Source organism: Phallusia mammillata, chromosome 4 (genome assembly GCF_965637545.1).
Source record: "Phallusia mammillata chromosome 4, kaPhaMamm4.hap1.1, whole genome shotgun sequence".
Lineage (NCBI taxonomy): Eukaryota > Metazoa > Chordata > Ascidiacea > Phlebobranchia > Ascidiidae > Phallusia > Phallusia mammillata.
The window spans coordinates 5,125,911-5,153,837 of record NC_137255.1 but is presented as its reverse complement, the minus strand read 5'-3'; the positions used below and the strand labels follow the sequence as shown (position 1 = coordinate 5,153,837).

The 27,927-nt window shown below is 35.8% G+C and overlaps 1 protein-coding gene across 1 annotated transcript; it reads right to left on the bottom strand.

The window, feature by feature from the left end:
• Window positions 1–50: 50 nt before the first annotated feature.
• On the bottom strand, window positions 51–27,753 carry LOC145223149 (uncharacterized). The gene is made up of 33 exons (XM_080089501.1): window positions 27,530–27,753; window positions 27,382–27,427; window positions 26,532–27,109; window positions 25,946–26,004; window positions 25,152–25,320; window positions 24,516–24,667; window positions 23,839–23,961; window positions 23,324–23,469; window positions 20,631–20,784; window positions 20,024–20,148; window positions 19,120–19,229; window positions 18,474–18,619; window positions 17,615–17,718; window positions 16,610–16,734; window positions 14,309–14,529; window positions 13,747–13,853; window positions 12,997–13,119; window positions 12,143–12,265; window positions 11,219–11,417; window positions 10,133–10,250; window positions 8,983–9,132; window positions 8,703–8,841; window positions 8,274–8,350; window positions 7,526–7,572; window positions 7,009–7,115; window positions 5,884–6,013; window positions 5,056–5,173; window positions 4,114–4,235; window positions 2,379–3,675; window positions 1,524–1,585; window positions 1,190–1,291; window positions 501–685; window positions 51–435 (listed from the first exon to the last, which is right to left on the bottom strand). The coding sequence occupies exons 1-33, from the start codon at window positions 27,669–27,671 to the stop codon at window positions 339–341; spliced, it is 5,703 nt and encodes a 1,900-aa protein (XP_079945627.1). The 5' UTR covers window positions 27,672–27,753; the 3' UTR covers window positions 51–338.
• Window positions 27,754–27,927: the final 174 nt, after the last annotated feature.

Here is a 27,927-nt window from a genome sequence, read left to right as displayed (position 1 = left end):
TATCTCTTGGAAAAACTATTCTGATTCTACTTCTGACCTTTTACAAAGCAAAACTTATGTATCACTTTATTTGAAACTTACAACAACATATAAAAAGTACGAACAACATCGACTAATATTTTATTGCAAAAAACAATCAAACCAAAAAATGGAAAAACGCATCAAATTTCATTGCAACTAACGCAAGCAAAAAAGAAAACAAATCAACAACTTTTGACGTCACAGTTGTTTTATAGTATTTTTCTTTGATGTCACTTTTATACATTATGACAATGTTCTACTTGGTGACGTCACATTTTCTGTGGAAATTGTATATGACGTCATAGTTTACAAGGCAGTTAAAACATGGCGCCGAAAATTGAATCAAACATTCGTTCAGCTTCCGCAAGCTCATCCGCTTTCCTTGCTCTCACCTGTTTTTCTGCGTCACGTGACCTAAACACCAAATCCGAGACGTGTTAAATGTAACCTTAAAAAATAACAAAAAAAGTGTAACATACCTGGGGCTTTCTTTGATGTGAGAACGATCTTTACGCGTCCGATTCATAACATTCGAACTACATTCTCTATCTAAGGTACGTGTGTCATGTATGACATTTTCCACTGGATGACGATCCTGATCCCTTTGTAATGTCACAAGTGGGCCAGGGGGAATTTGAGCCAGCTCTTCTGACATTTCCATGTTCTGTTTAAAAATAGAACGTGGTTGTATACCCTCAGGTGTTAGCAACTGTTGTCTTAAGTCAAGTACAAAACAAGTGGATTGTATTTTTGGGGGAGGGGTGTGTATTGTTTTTAAGCTTGGGAAGCTTGGAATGCAGAAATTTAAGCAAACATTGCCATTGGTGTCTCGTGCAACCCGCGAAAGTAACAAAGTTAACACTTGTTTTTTATAATGCTTAACCATTTTTATAGTATTTGGCACATCAGTATTAGTTTGGACACCCCTGAATTAGACAATAAACTCAATATATTGATATTTTCAGTTTCTCTCTTCGCAGTGAAAATATTTTCAGAATAAAGCGGGTAGCCATAATACGAGCAAAGCGACGACTTATTTAGAGCAAAAGTAGTCTTTATCGTATAGATTTCAAGGGCCCATGTCACCTAGCTCGTACTTACTAAGTCGTCGGACTAACACCCCAAATGTTCACCGTGCAATGACAAATCAAAAGCTAAATGAACTTACCTCCTCCGCCTGTATGCAGGCTTCCATTAAAAGCGAGTCATCATCTGAAAGATCAAAATCACAGCGTATAGATACGTCGTTCTCATCGCAAGGTTGCATCGTCTGTACGAAAAGTTTTTTAATTTTTAAACATCTTCAGCAAAATGAAGAGATTTTTTGCTCACATTTAATCATACATAAACGTTCCACCTTTATTAAACTAAAACCATTTATTGTTTAATGGTTGACAAACTTAAATTAAAGAATCTGGAACGGCCAATGTTCGATGTAATTCAAAAAATCGGAAGATAAAGTCTGTCGAAATCGCTGAAAGCTGCTGTAACGTATTACTCACGTGATTCACTTCATCTTCGAAGGTAACACGTTTACAACTTTCTCTGCTCAGATTTTCATCTCCTAAAAGTATTTATAGTGCTGTGCTATTATTTACCGACATACAATGTAAGTGTTTTTCTCGAATAGTTGGAAAAAAATGATACAACGTACAAATTCGTATTTGGCAGCAGTTACAACAAAAACAGTTCAAGTTTAACATGTAGCATAATAGAGCCAACAACACCGAGGTGAAAACGTGCCATTTATTTCTCTTGTTCACGTATGGCATATGTTAAAAAACACTAAGCTAAAAGTTTATCTAATACACTAATACCTCAGATGCTACCCTGTTTAGAAGTGTAAACATGTAAAAAAAAACGAGAAAATAAAATAAATAAGTTCAACATTTGCTTACAGTAGAAAAAAATGCCAATGTATGATTTAATTGCAGGCTATTCTTGAACGGTTTAGGTCAAAGGAAACAACCCTATGACTCTAAATCAGTGGTGGCCAACCTATGGCGCATTGCATGATTAGAAAGGGCGCATTGCCTTCTTTTGATAATCATGAAAATCAAATTAATAAACTAATAAATAAATAAAGTAAGCCAGCCATATTAATTATATGAGTTATTTTTTACTTGGTAGTTCTTATTTCCTATTACTATTCTTCTCATGCGAAAGTTGTTTCTTTCTCTCTATATACAAGAAGTAGTCATAGAAGGTGGGGTTACGAGACATTTATGGCGCATCCAACACAGTATGTTAAAAAGTTGGCGAATGGTATGTAGAAGGTTGGCCACCCCTGCTCTAAATTATCACACAAATACCTATTTGGAGGCTTACTCACTGAATATAAGAAATGTTCAACTTACCTGGTAAATTCTGTGTTTTTAATGGCGGTCTTGCGGCACTTGTGCTGAATTGCTCAATCAAAAACTTCTTCCGTGCATTAGCGGGCAACGACGGCTCTTCATATTTACTCCATGCAGAAGAGGAAGCAGTGTTTCCCAAATTATTCCCACTTCCATACTCTTCTTGTATATAATTGTTGTAACCTGATCCACATGGTTTAAATTGGTATTTGGACCCATTGGTCGCATTTGTATTTTGCCACATCACTTGTCCAGTGCTCCCAGATACATTTTTTAAACCACCGTTTTCTTGAACACTGTTTTCAAATGTTTTTTCCCAAACAGGAGCAGATTTTTCTAATGCTGAAGTCGAGTTTGCAAAATTGCTTCGAGCAGGGTGAGCAGTGTTTCCAAAATTATTTTCCAAGATATTGTTGCTGTTTCCATAGTAACTGTTCTCATTAGAAGCAGTGTTTCCAAAACTTTTCTCGCCCACAGTTTTCTTTTCTGTAATATGCCATGGATCATAACTGTTCTGTTTCTGACCTTTGCTAAAGCTTTGAGCTAAACCTAAAGCTTTGCTATTGGCATTAGCCCCAATGTTGTTTGATACTGTTGTAGAACTTACATTGAATACACTGGGTTGGCTTTTGGAACTTTCTAATCGAGGCAAAGTCTCAGCTTTCACAGTTGGCTTTGAGTAACTCTGGATTTCATCATAATCCTCAGTTAAATCAATGCTCTTGCTAATATTGCTATATTTGTTACTGACACTGGGTTTATTATAACTTTGAACGGCATCTGACCTAGCTTGTGTAGAGAGACCTGGTACATAATTAGGCTGTGATGTTACTGCAGTATTTACTACAACATTTTTCTGCATGTACACTGGCTTTGAAGAATATACACCGCCATAACTGTAACCCCCTTCAGAAATTGCTGTACCAGCTTGTTGATTGGGTCCTTTCTCTGGGCCACAACTGTTGCTGTAAACATTTCCAGTGTTTTTCTCTGAATAATGTGTACCCTGACCACTGACTGCATTGCTTCCCAAACAGTTTACAGAATTACTACTGGCAGCAGTGTTTCCAAAAACATTTGTAACTTTACTACTGACAGCAGTGTTTGCCACAGGATTTGTGACTAAACCTTTTCCCACAGAACTGTGCTGAAATTGGGAATTTCCACCCGAAAAGCATGGGTGATCTTGTGTGTTGGTTTTTCCAGCAGCAGAAGTGAATAGCTGACTTCGTTGCCCGGTTGATGTTTTCCATGCAAAGACCCGACCAAGTTGTGCAGGGGGTTCACAATTGTTAGGCTGTAGAAGATTAGGTTTTAAGTCACATATTAGTCATAAAAAATAAAAAGTGGTAAATAGTGCTTTACTGATGATAAGTTCTGTACCCACACCAGCCAATGCCCTCATATCAACTGCACTGAAAAAACATATTGAACGAAACACGATGCACTGTCTGCAGCTTACCTATCTTGTAATGGGTGCGGGCTTTTAGTTCTGGGACTGTTTGTTAGAATTATATTCAGTGTTTAAAGTACCACAAACGTTATCAACTTGTGTTACAAAAAGGTGCGCCATGATTATAACCAGGTTGATATAATTAGGCATAGCAGTGTTGAAGACTGCAAACCACTAACACACCTATTATTAATAACTGACACATAGTTGTGACCATCATGTTATTGTGGGCATGACCCGATAAAAACACTTTCAGGTGGGTAAGTAGTACTTATAGGTTACCTGTGAAACGGAGTTGGCTTTTTGTCCGAGTTTTTGTGAAATTGATGATTGATTTGATTGTGGTCCCCAATATTTTGATGGTCGAGCTTGAATTTCAGCTAGAGCAACATCATCACCAAAATCTGCATCAACGCATTTCATTTTTAAGAGCTATGTAAACGACAAGTTGTTTGTAACAGAGTTATAAGCGGGTCTAAAAAATTAAATTGGGACCCAAAACCCGGCCTAAACCATCGTTTTTTTAAACAAAATAAGCCCAAAACCGCCCCAAAAAGCATGGCCGATTCAACTCTCCTTTGCAGCATTACTGGCAAAACACAAAGTAGCTAGAATGGAAATGCTGGTAATGGGTAACATGATAGGTAAAACAGATTCAAACCTGACCGCAAACCATCTGTGTATAACAAACCAATTACAGCACAACTAGCTATCAATGAGATTCAAAACGCGTGGTTAAAAACATTGCTAAAAAAGAATAACTGTCTATGTTACTTTGTTTTGCAGTGTGTCAATAAACTTCTAGCAAAACTGTTTATTATTTTTATTGGTTGCAGTAGATTTTTTAACATGTGCTTTGAAGACATACTTGAAATGTTGCGCTTGTCAGTACAATAAGTTTGTACAATAGCATCGAGCTATTACTTTACAAGTAAGCCACAGTCAGTGCACAGTGTTTTCCTCATAAAGTATCACCAGTGCAGCCGGTGGCGAAATATTGGCTGTAGGCCACGTTACAACACTCCAATTTGTTGGCAGTCAGTGGCTGGAAAGCTATGCATTACAAAATCTTTTACCACAGAAAAAGTTGTTTCACTATAACCAATCAACTGTTTGGGAATCAAAGTGGTGCTGGCTCAGTGTTACCACATTAACATGAAAGCATTGCACTGTTTGATGTGGACAGTCCATACTAGGTAAAACAGTGTCATTTGATTTTTCTACCTTGGGAATCTCCTTTTACTGTCCATAGCCTCTGATCTGCCGGATGACGTTTCACATCATTTTTGTCGTTGCTCGAACCATCGTTGTACGTCATCGAGCTGCCAATATTTATTTGATCCTGAATAAAATATTTTTTGTTAAAACATTCCGCATTCTCCAGCACAATATCACGTATCTACACTTAATTCTGTATATTCTGGTTCATATAGTAAATATAAATTACATGTCTTAACATCTAAATCAGGGGTTGGCAACCTTTTAGGCGACGCATGCCAATTTACTTGTTGTTTCCATGTGTTAATGACCACATGTGCCAACGCTTTTCTAAATAATAGTGGTTCGTGCCAGCAGATATCAATAATAAAGAGAAAGCAGAGTGTTTTGTGCATGTAAGGCTCAATTTTAAGACAATGGCATGATAAAAACTATAAACAGGCAGTGTGACAGGTTAAATTGTTACTTCAATATAAACACACAAATTGGTTGGCGTGCCATGAAAACCACCTTACATGTCAACCTTGGCACACACGCTTGGGGTTGCCTACCCCTGATCTAAATGTTTCAAGGGTGTGCAACTTTTATTACTTAAAGGGTGCACAACATAAACACCAGATTTAATTGAGTACAATATTACACAAGATTTAAACACTTTCATCTTATATAAGCTGTTTTGTGAGGGTATTAAACCCAGCAAGACAAAAACGATTGCTTTAAAACCTAAAAGATATTTTAGAACGAAAGAGGAGTCAAAATTTTTTAACAGTCAAAATTTACAAGGCTTGTACACAGCCAAAAAGTACGGGTATCAAGACTTTTTACATAACTTACATCATAGTAGCTTTGTTGCCGTTGGAATTCAGTTTCTTTCAAGGGAAGAGAATCTATTTCCTCTGATTCATCTTCAGCATTATTTTGGTGATCCCAACAAAATGATTCAAACATCTCCCAACCTTGAGACCTGTAAATAAAATATGGTTTTGGGACATAAAACTAAAAAGAAGGGGAGTCAGCCGTGTAGTATTCGTGCAGACCAACGACCATGACATAATAATGCAGTGATTCCCAAACTGTGTGCAGCGGTACACCAGTGTGCTGTGAGAGATTTCCAAGTGTGCCGCAAAAGATTCGCCTTTTTTAACATGGAAGCATTTCCAAGTGTTTTAAGACTTGAAGATGAAATTCTGTGTGCATGGCAAAATTTAGCTCATATTCTTAATGGTAAGGAAAAGCATCCTTACGGGTGACACTAAAACGCTGAATGGGCGGGACGGGCGGAATGGAGGGCGGGACGTCATGAAAACCGCTAAATATCGGGTTAAATTGCTGACGGTTGGAGCTATTAAGGTTGGGATAAGGTTTTATAATAGTAAATCATTAAAAAAAATTCCGCCGAACACTACATGCCGCGCCCGAAACGTCCCGCCATCTCCCGCGCCGTCCCGCCATAGCATTTTTGCCTAATGTCAGGAAATAGTTGAATAAGTTTTAGGCAGGGACATTTTTTGATGCATATACTATTATAAAACCTCAACCTAACCCTAATAGCACTAACCGTCAGCAATTTACCCGATATTGAGCGGTTTCCGCGACGTCCCGCCCATTCAGCGTTTTAGTGTCACCCATCCTTACACACCGCAATAAAGTTGAAAATTGTCATTCTTTGAACAAATTTTGTTATGTTTACCTGCGGAAATTTTATTTTATTAATGCGCCGCATGACTAAAAAGTTTAAGAACCACTGTACTAATGTGCAAATCATAGTATGCCAGTCCTGTTAAAGGCGTCATACTAAGTAATGTCGGTTTTCCAAACATTCCCATGTGGCATGCGGCTACCAAGCAGCAGCACAAACCAATTGTTGCTCTTAATATCATATTTTTTGTAAATTAACCAATGCAAAAAAACTTCAAAATGTGGAGGCTTAACAAAAAACAGGCGTAACAGATTATTTACTTGTTGGGATCAGTGGAAGTAGTTTGGTTGGTCTGGTTATTTTGCTGCATCTTTTGTTGTGGAGTGAATCTGTATTTCTGCAAGTGTTCGATATTAGGTGTCCAGTTCTGCCATTAAACAATGAAAATTTAAAAACAAAAATACTCGTTTAACCGGGATTCAATGCATAAAAACTTAAAACAAAGCTTCTCAACAGTAGTAAAACAAAAAAAAAAAAAAAACTATCAAGTTTTGTATGCCACATGTTTTAACTTGCATTGGTACAAAATGATGCTATAGGTTACAATTTAGAGACAGCTTTTTATTCAAAAGGCAGCATCAATGTAAAAGACCATTGTTTTTATTAGTACTATCATGTCACATTAGACCAGTGGTTCCCAACCTTTATCGGCGGTTTAATAGATAAACCATACAAAGATCATTTAAAATTAGCTATTTTATCATCTTTACAGGTGATATTCCCTAAGCGTCTATTTAGAAATCACAAGTAAAAATTTCCTCAATTGTTTGTATTTACCTTATCTTGCTGATCTTTTGAAACTGCGCGATTAAGGTTAGTTGAATCTGTTAAAAAAATCAGCAATAATAATTTGGTAAAACTAAAATTGTTTTAACAACACAAGTGAATTAGTCACAGAAATTCAAATCACATACTTAGCTAAAACTATTATAGTATGCCAGGCCCATTAAAGGCGTCATACCAAATCAGTCGGTCACCAAACATTTCCATATGGAAAGGCGTAGGCCAGAAAATTCTACCCTGCTGTGGGATTCGAACCCAAGGTTAGGGTCTTTCCGGGACCCGGGTTCTACTAACTGAGCTACACAGGCAGTGGAAAATCCGCCAACAGTTGAATCACAAGCACCGTTGCCTGTATTGTATGCTGCACATGTCAGCTTCGTAGCAGGGGATCGCCAGATTGACCAGTAAATCAGTCAAGAAGTTTGATAAAACCAACAACTATTTTTGCACTATTGCAATTTCCCACTATCATGCAAAGCCCTAAACACCCTAACACAGGGGTGCGAGAACTGTTCCTAGGGGGTGCGGGGGATGCTGAATCATTAAGGTTGGTTAGGTCTAATCTATTTAAGCAATTACAGAAGGGGGAGCGAAAATTGGTTGGTGATTTGAAAGGGAGTGCGAAAATTGGTTGGTGATTTGAAAGGGGTGCAGCAAGGAAAAAAGGTTAAGAACCACTGCCCTAACAATATAGTTGGATGTGATTTGTTCTGCTTAAAATCTGACATCTATACACACCCACCTTGTAGGGGAATCCCCATCTTACAGCAGTCGTGAGCACATAATCGTTTGTTGTGGCAACTATGTCTGCACGGTCTCCTGCAACAGCAAAACACTGTGTCTTTTAACAAACATAAGGGCCACTGCCCACTTAAGTACTGTTACGTCACGTATATCTGTGACGTCATACGTGACGTAACAGTAATTTAATTTTCATTATATAGGTAGAGGCATTTAAAAAGTGTACGTTTTTTTTATAAAAAAGGCAATAAATAAATAAAAAATGCCAAATTCAGACAAATCCGGTTAATTGCATAACCAATTCGTCAGTTTTTTTGCAAATAAGTGGACGATTTTCTTAAAAAATAGCCACCGTTGAAAATATCAATCCTTTTGCAATTAAACATATTATGCGATTAACAAGTTGTGTCTTGTACAAAATTATTGTCACCTCTTTTTGTCAGGAACTTTGGTGTCGGTATTTTCAGCGTTACGTTTGATGACGTCATTGCGAGTCCCTTGTGACGTAGCAGTCATCTTGCGGGCACCCAGATAATAGGGAGTGAACGTGCTTTCAATATCCAGACCAACTGGAAACAAATAACAAAAAAGGATAATTGTCAGATTTCTCACTAAAACCATTAAACTAATCAGCAGTCCCGGCAAATAAACATACATTACATAACAATTAACACAGGGTTATTTATTATGAAAATCTATTGGTATTTTACCCCATTCAAGACTGATAAGTTTAACAACCAACTCATCTCCGCTGCGTGCTCGCTTAACCGTGACTGTACGTTGCCATGATTTACCATTCGATGACATAAGAGAAGAATCGACCAATCGCTGCTTGAGGATCGCCCGGTTGTCAGCATCACCTACCAATGTGCAACAGTTACTGAAAATCATTCAAACACAATTTACAACTTTCATATAAACCGTAACAATTCGTCAAAGTCCTATATTAAACCATAGGAAACAAATTTACCAAACTGTTACTATCTGTTTAATCATACAAATTCAAGTACGGCCGGGGACTGTACGAACTGACACGCAGGTCGTAGAGTTTTAAACCCTCATAAGCCTACTGTTACTATTTGTTTTGTATGAAAATTAATAGGGATGTGCCAAAACTGCAAATGTTCTGTTTGGTCTAGCACAGAGCATCTCACGTTAATGCTCCCATTGCTCGGTGCTCGGCCGAGTACGCTCGGTGCATTATGACGTCACAAACAAATCCCCTTTCTACGTTCTAGCTCTACAAGGTCTCTTACGTCACCAGTGTGTATTATAAGCTGTACATGCCCATGAAGTACACGTTTTTCCACCATCTAACACATTAAAAAAATCATTCGTTTTTGTTCATAGATACCCTTTCGAACACTAGTTACGTATGTTAGCAGGGCATGAATATCTAATTTAATGCTCGGGTCAGTTTGTGCAACTGCTCGGCCGAGCACCGAGCATCAATAACAGCGATGCTCGGTACCGAGTACTCGGGTTCTGGCTCGGCTTGGCCCATCCCTAAAAATTAACATGGGCTGCCTACTGCTCAACCAAAAACGACGACTTGCAGTTTAGGGCTACACCTACAAACTTACAAGGGGCATATGTTAATTTCAAAACTCGAAAGAGTCCCGATTAAGCATGCAGTTGTTTATTCCAAATAGATTATTTGCAAATTTAAATCACGTATTGAGTACTTATTAGTGTGTAACGTGTCAACAAATTTGAGCCTTAACTTTAGTTCGTACGTTTGATGTCCATTTGTATATTTATCAATTTTTTATGTGGTTTAATCTCCAGAATGCACTGGGTCAGTTAGTTTATTGTTTAAATTAGAGTTGTTGATTGTTAATTTAGTTCAACTGAACTGACCAATTAGAAGCAGACATGTATGTTTTTTTCCTGCCGTTGAAATTTCACTTAGGTCCTCAGCATTGTTCATCACAACCTGGATTGTGATGTCACAAGAATCGCCGCTGTATCGTTTACTCTGCAAAATCATGTAAACTTAATTCCAGTTGTTGGTCAAACATTCATCAAATCATATAGAAAACAGCGGTTATAACCATACCAACACACCAATACCCAAACCTTGTTATTAAAGCAGTAGTGGAAACATTTAAATAGCTTTCTTTACAACACAAGTTTTTCAAAATTTTTTAATTGTGCCTTGATCACTATAGTCCATAAGCACTAATTAAACCCATAGCAAGGATTGTTATCAATTTAACATATATGATCTGGTAATAGCCACGTTAACTTTTTAGTTATAAAAACCAATATGACTATGGTATTTGTTGAGCATAATACATTGTCGACAGACAGGCATTGGATGAGATGCACAAACTATAAGGAACGTTTGTTTATCTTTTTTACAACAGTCAAATCCAAGTACATTAGGCCACAAAGGCGTCACACTGAATCAAGTAGGACACACAAGCACAACTGGTCAAAGCGTTTAATCCAGTGGTTCTCAAACTTTTTTATTGTCGGGGCCAAATGGTATTTTTTTAAGTGTGTAGGGAGCCGCAACAAAACGAAACCTTGAAAAAATCAATAAAGATTATTACTTTGAAAGCTAAATTAGCAATGTTTGGTGATTTTCTGAGGTCTGGTGCGAGCGCAATGTAAGTAGTTGGGAGCCGCATGCGGCCCCGAAAACTGAGTTTGAGAACCACTGGTTTAATCAAATTAGGCAAGTTACGAATGTATCAGAATTCACTGGAAGCTACATAAGTTTCAAAAACGCTGTTTTAAATACAACTGAGAATGGAAAATATTTTCCAAGTTATAGATCAGTCAATGAATTTACATGAAATGTATACATTTTGCCTAACTGGCATCTTTAGTTCCTACAAATAAACAGTGACTGTCAATGACCTTGCTGTCTGTTGGAGGATCTGATACTGTTCAGTATAACAATGCTCAGTTTTAAACACAGCAATTAATTTCTCTTACTTGTTCCATGTTGACATGGTATTTTGGTAATCTCTTGACAGTTTCTTTAAGATGGTTTCCGAAAGGTGGGTGTCTGTTAACTATCATCTCAATTTCACGAGGGTCGATTGATTCCAGTCGGTCAAATGAACAAACTCCAGCATTTGCGAGTGACGATGAGAGACTTGGTCCAATGTTTGGCAGTTGCTTGGTAACATATCTAAAGTGTATTGAAACAAAGCTTATGTGTATATGTGTATAAAGCAGTGGTGCTCAAATACTTATTGGTGCGGTACGGAAAAAATCTGCCCAAAAGCAGTGGTTCTCAAACGTTTTGAGCATGCTTTTTATGACAAATACGTAAAAATGAGCTTTTAACTGTTTCATATAACATAAACGATTATAAGACGAAATATAATTTTGGTATACTTTGAGTTTCATGTACCTAAGCAAACTAAGGGCCAGGCCAAAAATTTGTCTCTATATGTTGCAGCATGTTTAAATGTTTCTGTCCCATTTTGAGGTATTTGGCTGACAAAGAGAAGTTCTGCTCCAAACTTATCGTAAGCACCCCAGTATAAAAATCAAATATGTTTCATTCATTTGTTCAACCAAACATTTAGCCTGAACTTTAAAGCAGGTTCAAAGCAATATCAGCCAGACAGCACTCAACAGCGAGTAAACACATAACTTATGAGTTTACAAACAGAATTAACCATTATCACACCACCACGTCATAAAATTTCTATTGGGCAACAATTTATAGCACTGTATAATAAAAAATAACGCTGTGAAATAAAGTAAAAAAAGAGATGCTCTTATTGTCACAAAAACAACTTTGAGATGTACCCTATAGGTTTGGAAACACAAACACGGGTCAAAAGTCCTGCCCTGTAGCTACACTGTCAACTTATTCAAACAATTCCTGCTTATTTGTTCTCTTACCTTGAGTTTTCCCACAACTTTGCCTTGACACATTTTGACAGAATCGCTCCATTGTAAATTGACTGGAATTCATCTTTCAATAATAGAAGTTCCACCAAGCATCTACATACCCTTGCTGCATTCCTGTGCACAAAAAATTCTCTCTCACTGGTGTTAAATGTTGGTGCTGTTATAGTCCACAAATACGGTTCAAAAGACTTAAGTCAATCCAAACCCGGAAAGTTTTTTTTTAGGCCAAATAGGTCTGGATTAACTGAGACCTTTTTTATTGTATTTTTCGACAATCAGGCGGCAGTCCGAGAACTGAAAATTGCCCTTTGTCGTTCACGTCCGGTGACAAATCCCGATCAGGTTTATCTGAGACTTACTGTATCTTAGATCTTAAAAACCTGAACCAAAAACCAAGGTAATTTTGGGTTATGAAATGTAAAAAAAAATATTTGGACAAATATATATTACTAATGTTGAAACAAAATTGAAATTACTGTTTGAAAGTATAAATGTACAACACTATTAAGTTTATTCAAAAACTACTTAGTTAAAGAAAGGCAATTTCAACCATAACTTTTTTGTCAACAATACATGTTAAAATAACATTCACCATGACTTCAAACAAAACTATAGCTTATAGTAAAATATGTTAAATCAAGTCTATAACTAAAAAATTTGGCAAGTAGTCAATTGCTGCAATAGTTTGGTCAAAGAAATCATCTTAAAACTATTTTAAATCTTCAAATTGATCAAAATTCTGCAAAATATTTTAAATTTTGTTTCCACTAAAAATACTTTTAACAATGGATTATTCTGATTGGACAAAAATAAAAAATACACATGCTAACTTTTAAACAACTAACCTGAATATCTTGGTAACATCTTGTTGTAGAGCAAACTCTTGTACAGTAATGCAACCCAGGGTGGCTTGTAACAAACAACTCACTTTCATAGGGGTGGTTTTAATTTTGCCATTCATTGTGTATCTACATAAACAAAATTGTGAAACAAGAAACATGTCTCAAGGATTTAAAGCTTTGGGGATGAAAGTAAGTGATAAATAAATCATTGAACTATAAAGTTTAGGTTTGCTGAGTTAAAGCACGATAAACAAAAAAGTTATACTTTTTGCTAAAAAATGTTATTTGGCAAAGACACAACAAACACAAATATCTATTAGATTAGGCCAGTAGTTCTCAAACTGTGCGTCGCGACGCCCTGGTGCGTTGTTTCAATTTTCCAAGGGCATCGCAGAATAGTTCCGTTTCGTGGCTTTTTGTTGTTGTATCAATAAACACAACTTTAATAATAAGTTTTCTCATTACCCTTTTTTGCTGGTGCGTCACAAGTCCAGAAAAACTTGTCCAGGGGCGTCGCAACAAAAAAAGTTTGAGAACCACTGGATTAGGCAATAAAGCTGTACACTTTCTCTATACTATTCCAAACATTTTACATATCAAAAAACACTAGCAAAGTGTACCCCTAATAAAAAACAAATCTTGGGAAAATTTGGAAGATGTATTTAGACAAATTTGTCTTCAGGTCAAGAATGTGCTTAAAAACTAAAAACAAGACACCTGTCCGAAAGTTTGCATGCTATCACAAGTACAAACCTGACAGTTACTCTGTTTTTGTCTTTGTTGAGTTTGTTCAGAGTTGATCTTTCATTCATCCGCAATGTAACTTCTTGAAATTCTCGGCATTCAGATAACATTGTCACCTAAACCATTGTAAAACATTGCAAAATGCACTCATTTTTGCATCATGCAAGTATTAATGGCAGTATATTAAACTTCTCTTGTTTAACCGCTAAAAGTGCACTCTTTTGTCGTCTGTTGTGGGCCAGTAAATGAATTATAAAACTATTCCATGCTTCTTTGAAAATAAGTGACATGAAAACTAATGAAACGCCATTGAACTTACACACTGAACAAAAGGTTATTGTATTATAGTCAGTTAAAATTATACCTGTCTGGAATTATAAAGTTAAGTTTTTGGTGGCCTAACAGGATTTTAAATGTAACATTTCTATCATTTAAATATCACCTTTACTACAACTTAGTGTAACATTAAACTGCACAACACATAGGTTGTCCTGAAAGTATGCCCTCATATTTTTTAAATCAAAACTAATGAGGTAAAACCATATGGATTTCAAATAACAGGAACCATTACCATTTCTTCCAGGGTTTCTGTGCCAAGAAGTTGAGAAAACTTCTTCATGGTTTCATAAGCAATGCAATATCTTGCCATCAATCGACCTGGTTCATTTGCACTGAGACAAAGGTCGTTGTCAAGAGAAACAAGGTTAAGCGAGGTCAGAAGGTCAAGGTTGTGCATGCAAAGTTCACGAAGGCGACGGTCAACTTCATCTCTTGTAACATCTCTGGGATAACCTGGTCGAAATAAAAATGTGAATCATGTGTGCAATTCAAGGGTAACAATAGATAATATATTTACTATTCCAATTTAATTAGTCTCAGAAAAACTGCATGTCAAAGAAATACAGTGTAGTAGTCCAACAGGGTGTGGTTTGAACCCAAACCTCTTTACCTAACATGGGTGGTTAGTTTTTAGGGCCCCCTTGACTGGTCCCACCAATGTTTCTCCCAGTTGCATTTACCAACAATGCACCAATCTTACTTTATGGCAGTGGTTCCCAACCTTTTTCGATACATTCCTCCCTTTGCCCATTTTCGAACTATTTATTCCTCCCCATAAGACAAAAAACAAACATAACATGAAAAATTATAGCAGTTTAAAATATAGCCTACCTTATAATTAGGGATGTCTATTTCAGAATCCTTTACAACTGGCTCCAGATGTAAACCGGCCCAAATTATAATGGACATAATAATGTAAAAACAAAAATATTCTGTAACGCTTCCAATGTATTTTTTTTACAGTTTTTATGAAATTCCTCCCCTGAACTCCTAAAATTCCTCCCTAGGGAGGAATTCCTCTCCGGTTGGGAACCACTGCTTTATGGTGAGCCCCAGTCACATAACACTAGGGTTGGGCATTTGACCGGTCAAATAAAATCTGGTCAATTGACCGGTCAAATACTTGTCAAATAGGTCAAATATCGGTCAAATACTATTCACATTATTAAATTGCACTTTTAGTTTAAAGTTGAAGTTAAATCTTCTTCTAAACCATAAGTAGTGGAGATGGAGGTTTCAACTCATATAAATTTGTTTGTGAAATGGGAAATATTCAGTTTATATTATATTACAGACTACTCCGACTGCATTGCGTGCTTCATTTCATCAATGGCCCCACCTGTGTGCCTGTAATTTTCATTCAGTAATCACATTTGTAAACTGGATTCTCATTATATTCTATGTACATCATATTAAAGTCTAATTTTGACTGAGATTTAACTGTAAAACTCGCTTATCCTGCTTAAAGTCGTAATTTATGCTGTTACGCTGTTGTCACATCTCTATTCATGACAAAAAAGGAATATACAAAAGCTTAAAATGTACGTACTTTATCCCAATCAGTACTGACCTGGAACTTATCCAAAAAAATCTATTCAGGGCAATTATAAGCTAATAGCTACAAACAATTTTTGGATCAACTATAGAAAAAAGGACTGTAGACCTACAAGTTTACACAGATGCTATAAATAACTTAGATTTTTTATCTGTCAATAAACATGTGCAACATTTACAAAAATGTCCAAGTAAATACTAATGAACTAACTTTCCCCCATGGACATATCACACTCGATTTTTATTAAAATAAAACGTTTTTTATTAAACAAACTAGAAGTGATCCATGTTTTTTAATTGCATTGTAAACCTTGCAAAGTTTGCCATGACGTAAATCAGATCATAATTTCAAATCAAAAGTATCTCCTAATTGTTTTGTTATTTATTTTAAATGAACAGAACACATCTATATTGGCTTTAAAAGCACTTATTAATACAAAAGTATGCCCTAAACTGTTCTATCTGAGGGTTATTAGAAATAATTTACCCTTTCCAACAACCAAAAGCAAGTACAAAAAAATTTAACACATTTGATTTTTAAAATTAAAAATAGTATTTGACCGGTTAAATAAAGTGCTGTCAATTGACTGGTCAATTGACCGTATTTGACCGGTCAATTGACCGGCTTGCCAACCCTACATAACACTTTATAATATGGTGTAGCTGCAGCACATTTTAACGATTATCCACCAATTGTGCCCTTCACTTTATTACGTTTCAAAACGTTTTACCGTTGCACAGCTATTTTAGGCCTGGTGACTGTTTTACTGCTAATGCGTTGCTATATTTTCTTTCAACAAGCGAAATAACTTAACTCAACTGAAGGTTGGCTGATATTAACAGTTAATATACCAACTACCAACATTTATTTACAAAGGTAATTATTGGTCACTTGCAAATGTTACTTAGGGTTAAAGACTACACTTGTGTGATATCAACTTATCAAAGAGTGAGGAATGCTGTTCAATACAAAAGTTACCATAATGAGTTGGGTTCTTCAAAATTCTGATGTAAAGAAATGTTGATTGGATCCATTCCAAGGCAACTGTTACATCACCAATAGTCATGAGAACCACTTCGGCATTAAGATGTTCAATCAAGTGCCTACATAAAAGCAACATGGGTAAGCAAGGTGAAAGTAAAGTCCAATAATATGTAAACAAAACTGCCCAATGTGTTAAACATTTCATTAAGCTCATTCTTGGAACACAGTGCTTGGTCTAGATCAGTGGTTCGCAAACTTTTTCATATTTTTTTCAAAACGGTCCCTTTGCCATTATTTCGAGGGCTCGCGGTCCTTAAGCCTCAATGTGTATTTCATAAAAACGAAAGTTGATTGCAGGATTTTAGCTAGTTATGCAAAATTGCGCATAACAATCATCCAAAGACAGCATGTGACATCACAAACAGAACAAAAATATTACGATTGTGTGCGAACAATTGCATTTTTGATAGTTGTCATTCAATAAAAGTCATTGTTTAGCAATGGAGACAGTCGATTCTCAATTCTACTTTGATTTAAACTTATTTAGTGGCACAAACTGATGCCAAATAAGATTATAGAATTACTTCAACTGCTTCGCGGTCACCCAAAAATTGCCTCACGGACCTCTAAAGGACAGCGGACCCCAGTTTGGGAACAGATTTTAAACAGCCAAACTTAAATATGGATAACATTCCCAAATCTTTGTCAGTTTTAAATCAAAATTTTTGAAAGGAACTTATTTGTGAAAGGCTGTAAATTACAGAAAAAGTCATGAAACACACACACAAAAAACAATGTAATGTGCGACTTCAAATTAGCTTTACAAGTAGGTAGAAATGTTTTCTGGTAATTTACTTTTTTTATCAGTAAATGTTATTTTTACAGCAACTTAACCAAAAATAAAGAGTCTCTTGCTAAAGATAAGCTCCATTTACGATTTTTTTTCAAGTTTGCGTAAAATAAACTATTAGGAGGTAATGTTATGTTTTCTTGTGTTACCTGTGTAGAGAGCTTTCTATACTCTTACACCCACTCACGATATCACGATACATGTCACGGGATTGTTCACGAGTCATGATCACGGCAGTTGCTGAAGTGTCAAACTGTGGTAAACAAAATGTGTTACAATAAAATAATTATGTCAAAAAAGCTAATAAAATCATGTAAACTGTTAAAAAATCCCCAATCCAAACCTTTTATTGCTAGGCAAAAGTTGAAAAGATCTCATATTTCTAACAAGTGCATGTAGAAAACTCAAATAACTTAGCAATAATCCACACATGTTTCATTTGCAATGCTATTTTTACAAGTAACCAGAATGAGTAATATGTATGTATTCATTTAACCTGATTTATATGTAGTTGGGATTGTAGCAAAACAACCCAAAATTTAATGATAAATATGACTGTCCAAATTGACTTAAAAAGCAACATGCTTTATTATTCAAATGTTTTGAATCGATAAATACTGATGCCATCATCAGTGATACGAGGGGCCATATCTGTTATTCAATACTTAATAGACACATTGCGTATATTGATGTGGCATGTTATCTTGTATTTGAAATCATTGAGGTTGGTCTGCACCTGTCTGCCAACACTTCGAACATTTTTTATCTACTATTTTATGCTACACTAGTTTTGCGCCTTTTATCATTCACATATGTGAAGTGGGTATAAACAGGTGTAACTGATGTGGCCCCTCATATCACTGATGATGGCATTAGCATTTGCCCAAACGAATAATAATAAAGCATGACACTTTTACGTCTATTTGGGATGTTACATTCGTCAATAAACTTATGAACAGATCTATGTATTGTGTTCCAACATTTTTTGCAAAAATATTATCACTGGACCTGTGGTCTTCCTGCCCTTCCTATCATCTGCAACATTTCAGTTTGTGTGTATTCCTGGAACATTCCTCGCACATAGTGGGTTGTGGATTTCACGATCACCAAATGAGCTGGTAGGTTTACACCCATGGCCAGTGTGCTGGTACTAACTACAAAAAAACATACAACTCATACTAAAATGCTTGTGCAGTTTGCTAGTGCAAACTTGTACACATTCACTAAAATAATTGCAAATCTTAAAAGTTAAGTTATGTAAGTACGACAGACCAGTTTGTTGGGAGTAGTAGGCTGAAAAGTGAAAAGCCATGTCACAACTGGACACAAACCACAGAATCTATCAAGCATTGGCCTGATGCTTTTACATAAAGTGAAATGGTTTTCACAAATGCAAAAAGCAAACACTTTAGAACACCTTTAAAAGCAATGTCAAAGTTTTTAACCTACTTCTCATTGATTCTTTTTTGTCAAGGTGTCTGTGGGGTTAGTGAGTCTGCCTAATGTCGAAATTCTTGTACAATTCATTGTAAAATTTTACCCCTTTACTCTGTCGTTTGGGGAAAAATGTTGGCTTACACCAAGTTTTCACTCAAATAGAACTAAGCAAAACAACATCCTTTGGTTTGTTGAATATTGTATCACACACACTTACACAGAACTAGTAAGTTTCCTTTGGTAAACAGTTCCTCCACCAGGTGGCGATCATGGGAGTCCAGGCCTGCATGATGGTAACCAACCCCACCAACCATTAATTCGCGAAGCCTAAAAACACAAACTAATGATGAATACAGAAAAGAAAATGTACGCTACACATGCACTAAGTCAGGGGTGGGCAACCTGCGGCCCTTCATTAAAGGTTGTGCGGCCCGCAGAGTCGCTTAGATTTCAAAAGGCAAACGAGTCCATTTATTACATATTTTTGAGCTGATTAATGCACCTGATGCTAGTTTTCTGCGATCTGGCGAAATGTGGCTAGAATCAAATACGAATTATACTTGTAGTTTAGCATATTTAGTAAGAAACAAAGCAAAATAACTTGGTGTTATGTACATGTGCGGCCCGCGATCCAATTTTGACATTTATAATTGGCCCTACAGTAACAAAGGTTGCCCACCCCTGCACTAAGTCAGGGCTTTTGGATTACAGAGGACCAAAACAGGAGTACAATATACAGTGTCAATAATAAGGTTGTATTGACTCATCAGGTGTCAGTTACAGGTAAATTGTTTATTGAATGACATTTTCACATCTGCCGATAAATTTGTAAAAAGGCAGTCAATCTTTACTCAAATTTTTGTTGACTTATTTTAGTTACTTTTGAAAAGGGGTACAAAGAAATTCTATAAAACACAAATATACTATGCCCTGATTTAAAATAGTATGTAGAAATGATTCCAGAAATTATGTGTTGTTTATACATTTTCTAGGTAAAAATCTTCGCAATTACCAAGATATTTGACAGGCTGTTTTCCAGGGTTAGGGTCCAGCAGGCAGACTTTTAGGTAGTTCCAGGAGGCAGATTTTTTTCAATGCCTGTTTGCAATTTCCTTTCTTACCTGTGGTTCCTTACTAAGTTAGCAGCTTTGGTCAGTTCTTGTTTATGGGTCATGTCCATGATAAAAGATGCATCTTTTGATAGGGTTGATGCTGCTTGTTCCACACCCTTCCTTGTGGAACAAAACTACAAAACAAACTTTACTAAATGCTGCACCGTGTGCATTCCCTTGGTTAAATACAAACATTTTTTTACCTAAAAGCAGTAAAAGTTTTTTAGAAATACCTAATTATACATATTTAGTTTATTTTTATTTCATAACCTTACGATTGTTGTTTTCATAGGGTGACTAATTTTTGTTTACAATGTTTAGGTTTCGATGAGTTTTTTAAGAGTATTCATGAGCACTGTTGCTACAACCAAAAGGACCGAAAAAAGTATAATATGACAGAAAACACCAATCAGATAAGCATAAAGGTCAAATACGAAACAAGGTTATTACCAATGTATCATCAACCAGTAAGCTTGCCGGTTGCATGTTACTAGCATGTTTTCAGCACAAAAGAAAAAATATATATACTGCACATTATACTGGTGTTTGGCTGTCTGTACATACAACATTACATGCCGCTCAGTGTACACAAGTCCTTAGGGATATTTTTACTTACCACCAGTGTAGGTTTGTTTTCAGCGTAAGTATGAATCACATGTGCAAGTTTGTAGTTGAGATTTATATCGAATTTGAACTCAGAGCCATTTGATGACCAGGGATATCCCAAAACAACTTTTCTCAAAGCAACAGGTCGATAACTTTCATCCATACTGCAACAAAGCAACAGTGATTGAAACAACAAAATTAGTCTTTATATTTTGGATTTTGGTTGACTGTAATACTGTAAACATTATCATATCTTACAAAAACTAGAAGGGTGGCTTAGCACATATATATTGACATTGAATATACACCATAACCCAGTGGTTCTCAACTGCTGGTCCATGGACCACTGGTGGTCCATGATGACTTTTTAGGTGGTCCACAGAACGTCTACTGAATTTGGTGCTCAACTGGAGATGTTTGCATATTATAATTATAAAGAATGTCAAAATAGTTAATAATTTTACCCGATTTTTTAAAAATCGATTTTGAAGAGGTTGTGTTTTAGGCCAAAATGCTGGTTGCGTATGCCTACTTCAATCTTGCTAAAAATGGAATGGTCCACGATATTATTTTTACTGGACAAGTGGTCCATGGCATGAAATGAGTTGAGAACCACTGCCATAACCCATTTTAAAACATTAATATATTTCCTACATTTATTTTATATTGGGTCCCATGTCATCCACGTCTTTTTATAACCTTAGTTGTTTCTGCAAGCAGAAACTCATGGGTCTCCACACATGCAAAGTTGTAAATAATGCATTTTAAAAGATATATAAGTATGGAAAGTTTTGGTATTGTAAGGTCAAACACAGTGATCGGTACTGTGCATAAATAAATATTATGTTCTATTAGAGAAAAAAATTCATTCAATTCAAACATCGTTAAAAAAATGGACCCATTTTTGGGGGCTAGTGGGGTAAATGTTGGGGCGACAGGGCTGAACATAACAATCGACAACTATGAATGACACACTCTATAAGCTGTACAAATTTCATCCAATTCAGACATTGTTTAAAAAATTCACCCATTTTAGGAGGAAAGAGGGGTAAATATTGGGACTGCATGGTTAAACACAACAATCGACACCTATAAATGACAAACTCTGCAAGCTGTCCAAATTCCTTTTCATTCCGACACTGTTTAAAAATGTCACCCAATTTAGAGGGTTAGTGGGGTAACTGATTGGGTTCTACACCCAAAAGTATAAAATATAAAACCACTATGATCCAAACAACAGTCCTGTAAAATTTTATTCAAATCGTCCAATGTTTAAAATTCTGGCCATGAGAGGTGTTATAAGAAACATTCGTTAACGCTTCTGATGTCATAAGGCTGTTAACACCCCTCCAACCGGCATGTGCAAAAACGTCCACCAAGTAATGCACAAACACACATGTAATATGTCCTGTTGCCTTTATTATACTACTACACTGCAGAAATTTTCTGTTTGGGGTGCGCAACAACCTACAAAAACGTTTTACATTTTGGGGTCTAGCGGGGTAAATACTGGGGTTATAAACTCAAACGAAGCAGATGGCACATCTGCATAACTATATCTACCATCTGTAAAAGTTTCATCCAAATCCACCAAAGATAACATGCCAAAACGCATGGACAAACTTTGGAAAACAAAGAAAAAACAAAGAAAAAAAAGAGAAAAAAACAGAGTGAAATCAAGATGCATCCTCTTCAGGAAAGGGGACCCATAATTAATGTTCTACAAGAATTTAAATATGAAAAAAACATCGAGTAGTTTTCTATTTATCAAGTGGTTGACAAGCCCTTGAAGCCTTGTAACTAGTTTTATCATATGATCACACTCTCTTTCCACACAAAAAAGCAGTAACATTTTAGTTTTAACATGTAAAAAATATGCACAATTCATAGTACAGTATAACCATAGGCGTAGAGTTTTAAAAAATACCGGGGGTGCGTCTTTTGATCATCCAAAACGATGCCAATACCATGAGTAGTATCTGTACCCGTATAGGACCAAATACGGACACCTTTTACGTGCTTTAGCATGTAGTTTCCATCACATTAATTTGCAAATAGTCGCTTGGCGCAATTTCTTTGTGTTTGATTGGAACGTTTGCTGCGCGTCTGATAACGTCTGATGTAACGAAAGTACGATTTGCCGAATCAGCAATTTTAACAACGATTTAGTTTTAAGGTAACGTGTTACGGCGGGAAATTAAAGTGAAAGCAAATTACGTTTTAAATATTGCCGACTATGTATTGTTGACGCCTAAACTTAGGTCACCTTGGATCAAGTTTAGGCCGTTGCAGAGCTTTGCAAACGGACATTAAACTCCGCTTAGGAATCAATTTATTAACTATTTTTGTATTTATTTTTCATATCAGAGAGTTACTGCGACAAATAATACTAAAACGTTAGTCTATAAGTCATGTTTATGTTGCTTAAATGCCCATTTATTGCGATTTTTTAAAATGCCAAGATTTCTTGCGAAACAATTACAATTGTTACGTTTTAACCGACGTCTGTTCGATGAATGGCGTGAGTGCAAGCGCATTTGTTTGGCTGGAAAAAGGTTTTAAAACCGACGTAACTTGAACAAAGATGCGATTTTGACGCTATACAAAGGTCAAGGCCGGGGGTGCGCGGCACCCCTGCACCCCCGTACTCTACGCCAGTGAGTATAACATAAGAGTGTTAACTCAAGTCTGGTATTTACTAACTCAAATTTGACAGCAGGATTCTTAGATGAGCCAAGCCACTCAGCTATATCTTCAGTATTAGGAATAGTTGCTGAAACTGCGACAAATCTTAAGTCTTCTGACCCCGTCACTGACTTTTGAATGGTTTTCATGCGACTTACAACTGCCTGTTTCAAGGTTACTCAAGGTTAAAACTTAGGTTACTCAAGGTTAAAACACACTTATATATATGTATATATTACAATTAGTTTTGTTGCTACAGTTAGTAAGTACAAATAATCACTAGAAAGCAGTCACTAAGACCACATAATAACATATTTATTAACACTTTGGTGGGTTTCTTTTGGTAAATATATATATATATATATATAAGTAATTTCACACATAAATCAAGCACATGGGATTAGCTTCATAAGATAAATAGTCCAAAACATATAGAGCACAAATTGCAACTTAAAAAAACACAACTAATCTTAATCTTCGAAGAAGCAATTTGGGGTTTTAATCAAACAATTTTAACCTTAGAATATACTTACTTCCATAGTTGCTCCTCTAGTTTCATCATTTAACAAATGAACTTCATCAATAAGAAAAAGTTGGACTCTTCTTACAAGAGATGAGTTGTCACGCCAACGCCGGGTCATGCTATCCCACTTTTCCTGGAAACATTTACAAAAATTACTATGATTATAATGCAACTGTAGCCTATGGTCAGTTAAGAAAATGTTTCAATTTTTGCTCTCACAATAGTAAAAGTTATGTACAGCATATTGTTTTTGAGTGTAACATGGCCCCTAATCATAGCAAAAAAATTAGTGCAAATTGGTCCTTGTTGATGGAATGGAAGAGCATTTTATGCCAGAATGGAATGAAATGTTATACCAGAACAAAATAAATCATTTATGGCTCAAAAAATGTAATACTGAAACGAAAATACTCAAAATACCAAAATGGAACAAAAAAACGTCATTTTTTATTCTGGTATATCAGTAATTGTTTTCAGTTGCAAAAATATATTTACTTTGGTTTTTGAAATTACAAACTGAAAATAGCGGTACTGAAACAAAATAAATAACTTTCCCAAAATGATGGTTCAATCCAGTATAAAACACTGTTTTTAATCATAAAATAGTATTTACCAGAACATTTTGCTTTTGTATAGGATTTAATCGGCATTGCTTAAACAGTTGGCTTTAAGTTTAATTGCACCTACCGGAGTTGTCAAAATGATGTCAGCCTTCTGAAGTTGCCAAAAATCATCAATGTCAGAATCTCCAGTTAGTTCCTGGCATTCCAATCCAGCAGAGGAAAACTTGATCGACCAATCTTCGTGTCGTTCAGTGCAAAGTGCCTTGATTGGTGCCACTTTAAACACAGTTTTTTTTTAAATGTTAAAATATTTGTAATGGAAAAATATATATACTACTTTGCTTGACAAGCTACAGTAGTTACAGTAGTTTTTGATTTTTACAGTAGTTTTTTACAGTAGCTACAGTAGTTTTTGATTTTTGTACGCTGTAAATTTTTTGAACAACCCAATGCTAAAACATATATAATGATCTTCGCACATATATTTAACTAGCTTGTTTGCAGTGCAAAAAATAGTTGATTTGGGGACAAAAACTTTGGTACTTTAAATACGTGCAAAATAATGACCAAAAAATCTGGCATCCGGTTTAAGCATTTGTAGGATATTAATGTTCAATGTTAAATTTATATAACTCCAGCCCTCTATAATTACTTCAACACTGCAAGCTTGACTGTTTGTACAATTGAGAGACCAGAAGAAACTGATCTAATTAATAAGTATATATATTTTACAATGCAAAATGCACATTAAGTAACATACTGTAAACAATTTTTGGCTTGGAATGCTTGTTTTTAGTTTCATCAAGATTTATATCATCTTGTTTGATGAGCAGTCTTGTGATGGCAAGTTCAAATATCATTGTTTTTCCAGATCCCGTCGGCGCACAAACCACCAATGGCTTATCCGTGTACAGAACGTCTTCAAACACCTAAATAAAAAACACAACAATATATATACACCATGTACATTCAAATCAACCCTTACAAGTATTAGTGATGGGACAAGTACCCAGTACTCGGTATTGAACGATTTCAGTGGTATCGATACTCGTACTCGGTAACAAAATATTTTGCATCAGTTTTCAATACCAACGTATGATACCGAAGGCCGGTTTACACTACAAGAAAACAGGCAAGTTGTGAACATATGCATTGGACATAAAAAAAATCAGGAAAAAATTCTGCCAGGTTACGTATATTTTTTTCACTACCATGTGGAAATCAAATTTTTCTACATTCTTCTGCATGTGTATGTGGGCACATGTACCCCCGCCATGGCAGATAAATTAGCTAGTGATATACAACTAACGGCAACACTACATTTAAGTACTTGGTACTCATACCGGGTATTGAATGTATATATATATACACATGGTACTCGGTACTCACTTCAACATCTGGTATCGTCCCATCACTAACAAGTATGTATATATATATATATTATATGGTGTTTAGAATTTACGATCAACATTCAATAAATAAATTATGCACTGAACTGGTAGGTGACTAAATGAAATCATCTGTGCCAAATTTATAGAGTTTAACAAAACTGACCTTTGATTGAACTATATTGAAGTATGAGATTCCATCAAATATACATTGGTACTTGGATGCTGTTTGTGGTATTAAGAAGCACAATATTCAAAAAGGTTTTGTCTATAGGTATTTGATAAAAAAACAGATTTCAAAAAGAGACTTGGATTTAAATGATATACTAAATCAACATTTCACAGTACACCAGGCCCATTAAAGGCGCCATTTCGAATCGGCTGATTCGGTATGGCGCCATGCAAAACCGCCCAGCAGCTGTATTAAGCATCTAAAACTGGACTACTTTCTCAAAAAAAAAAACTATTTAAATGATTTTGGTAACAAGAATATTAGAGTTTTAAAGATTGTTTATCGTCGCTATTGAGTAGTACAACTTAGGTTACCTTCTCTGCAACATTTGTTGATGTTTCCCAATACATACTACACATTGAAACAGATAGTGATTGTGACATTATGTGTTGTCATGAACCTCGTTTATATCCTATTAGGTAAGTTCTAAATTACTGCCAACTTTAGTAAGCAAGCATCCAGTTCTGACATATAGTGTATAAATATATATGTTAGAAATAAATTTAAATAAAAAGGATACGAATTTCATCGACTGATCTGAGCTGTGTACCATCGACAACAGTGCCTCCTGGTGTCCTATGCTGAGGTAGTGTTAGGCGTGATGGAGTTTTTAGTGATGGAGCAAACTTCAGGTTTGTATCACCCGCAGGATAATCAGGGTTGGATTGAAATTGTCGGGAATGGAAAGGTGTCTCTGGGATAACAACCCTTTCCATTTGTTTCGATACTGGTGACACTTTCGACCTTGATTGGTGTGTAGCATCTATTGTAAGTTTTTGATTTGAAAACTGACTTTTGCTTATTCCGTTGGACTGGTGTAAAAAACTCCCAATCATCTCTAAATCGGTGCTGCTCAGTTTTTTGGTTGGAGTTTGTGGTTGTTGCAATGGGTAGTTTTCCTTGTTTTGATTGTGTTGAGTAGATAGTTGTTGCGAGAACAAAGATTGGGATGATTTTACTGGTGCTTGGAACTTTTGCATTCTCTGATTTTTTAACACTGGGGAAGTAGTGGCTGCTTCTATGCGATTAAGACTTGTCCCAAAATTATTATGTTCAGCCAAAGATGTCATCAACAGTGGTGCTGCAAATTTTGATTGCCTGAATGAAACACTCTCAATATAATTTGTAATTTGAGTACTGACGAGGTAATTTATGAAAGAACACCTTGGCATGGCAGTACCTAAACAACAATTATTTAGTTTTTTGCCACCTATAGGTATGAGTACAAGAAGATTTAATACTTCAACAGCGGAAAACTTTTAAATTTATTTACACTATCAAAGTAGCAAAGGAAAGTTTAACAAACAAACAAACACTCCAAATATTTATTTAAACTGATTTAAAAACAGGATTTTAGAATGCACACTTGCCTGTTTTGAGGTGATTTTGACCTAAAAGACTTTGACAGAGAATCTCCTAAACAAAAATTGCAACTATTACTTTTTAACATGAAAACAACATTTTCACAAATACGCAAATAATTAACAAATATAGATGTGATATAACTTGAATACCTACTTGCAAAACCGGAACTTCGTGGCCGTTTTTGCTCATTTTGTGTAAACATCGGTGGCGGACTTGGACCCAAATCGCTCAATAATTGTTGTGTATCGGGAAAGAAACTTTGACTCGGAATGACCTGAGACTGTTTACGGTGCATTTTAATTATCACAAGTAAAACAGAAACACGTAAAACACCTAAAAAGTTGGTTTAGATTTGTAAAAACTTGATGTAAGATTTACAAACAAACCACAAAAAGGCGGCAACACACTTTTCACTTTTTGCAGGCAAACTTATAGAAATCGTAAACATGAGATAAAAAATCAAGTGTTAACAATAGTGGTTCGTGCCAGCATATATCAACAATAAAGATAGTGTTTTGTGCATGTAAGGCTGAAATTTTAGACAACGGGAT

Bases quoted from the DNA above. Each gene is read 5' to 3' on its own strand.
- LOC145223149 (XM_080089501.1), bottom strand. From the start codon at position 27,671: ATGCACCGTAAACAGTCTCAGGTCATTCCGAGTCAAAGTTTCTTTCCC. The intron at 10,251-11,218 runs GTAAGAGAAATT...ATGATTTTGCAG, and splicing joins ACCATGTCAACATGGAACAA to AGTAAACGATACAGCGGCGA. The intron at 8,351-8,702 runs GTGACAATAATT...TTGCTGTTGCAG, and splicing joins AAAGTTCCTGACAAAAAGAG to GAGACCGTGCAGACATAGTT.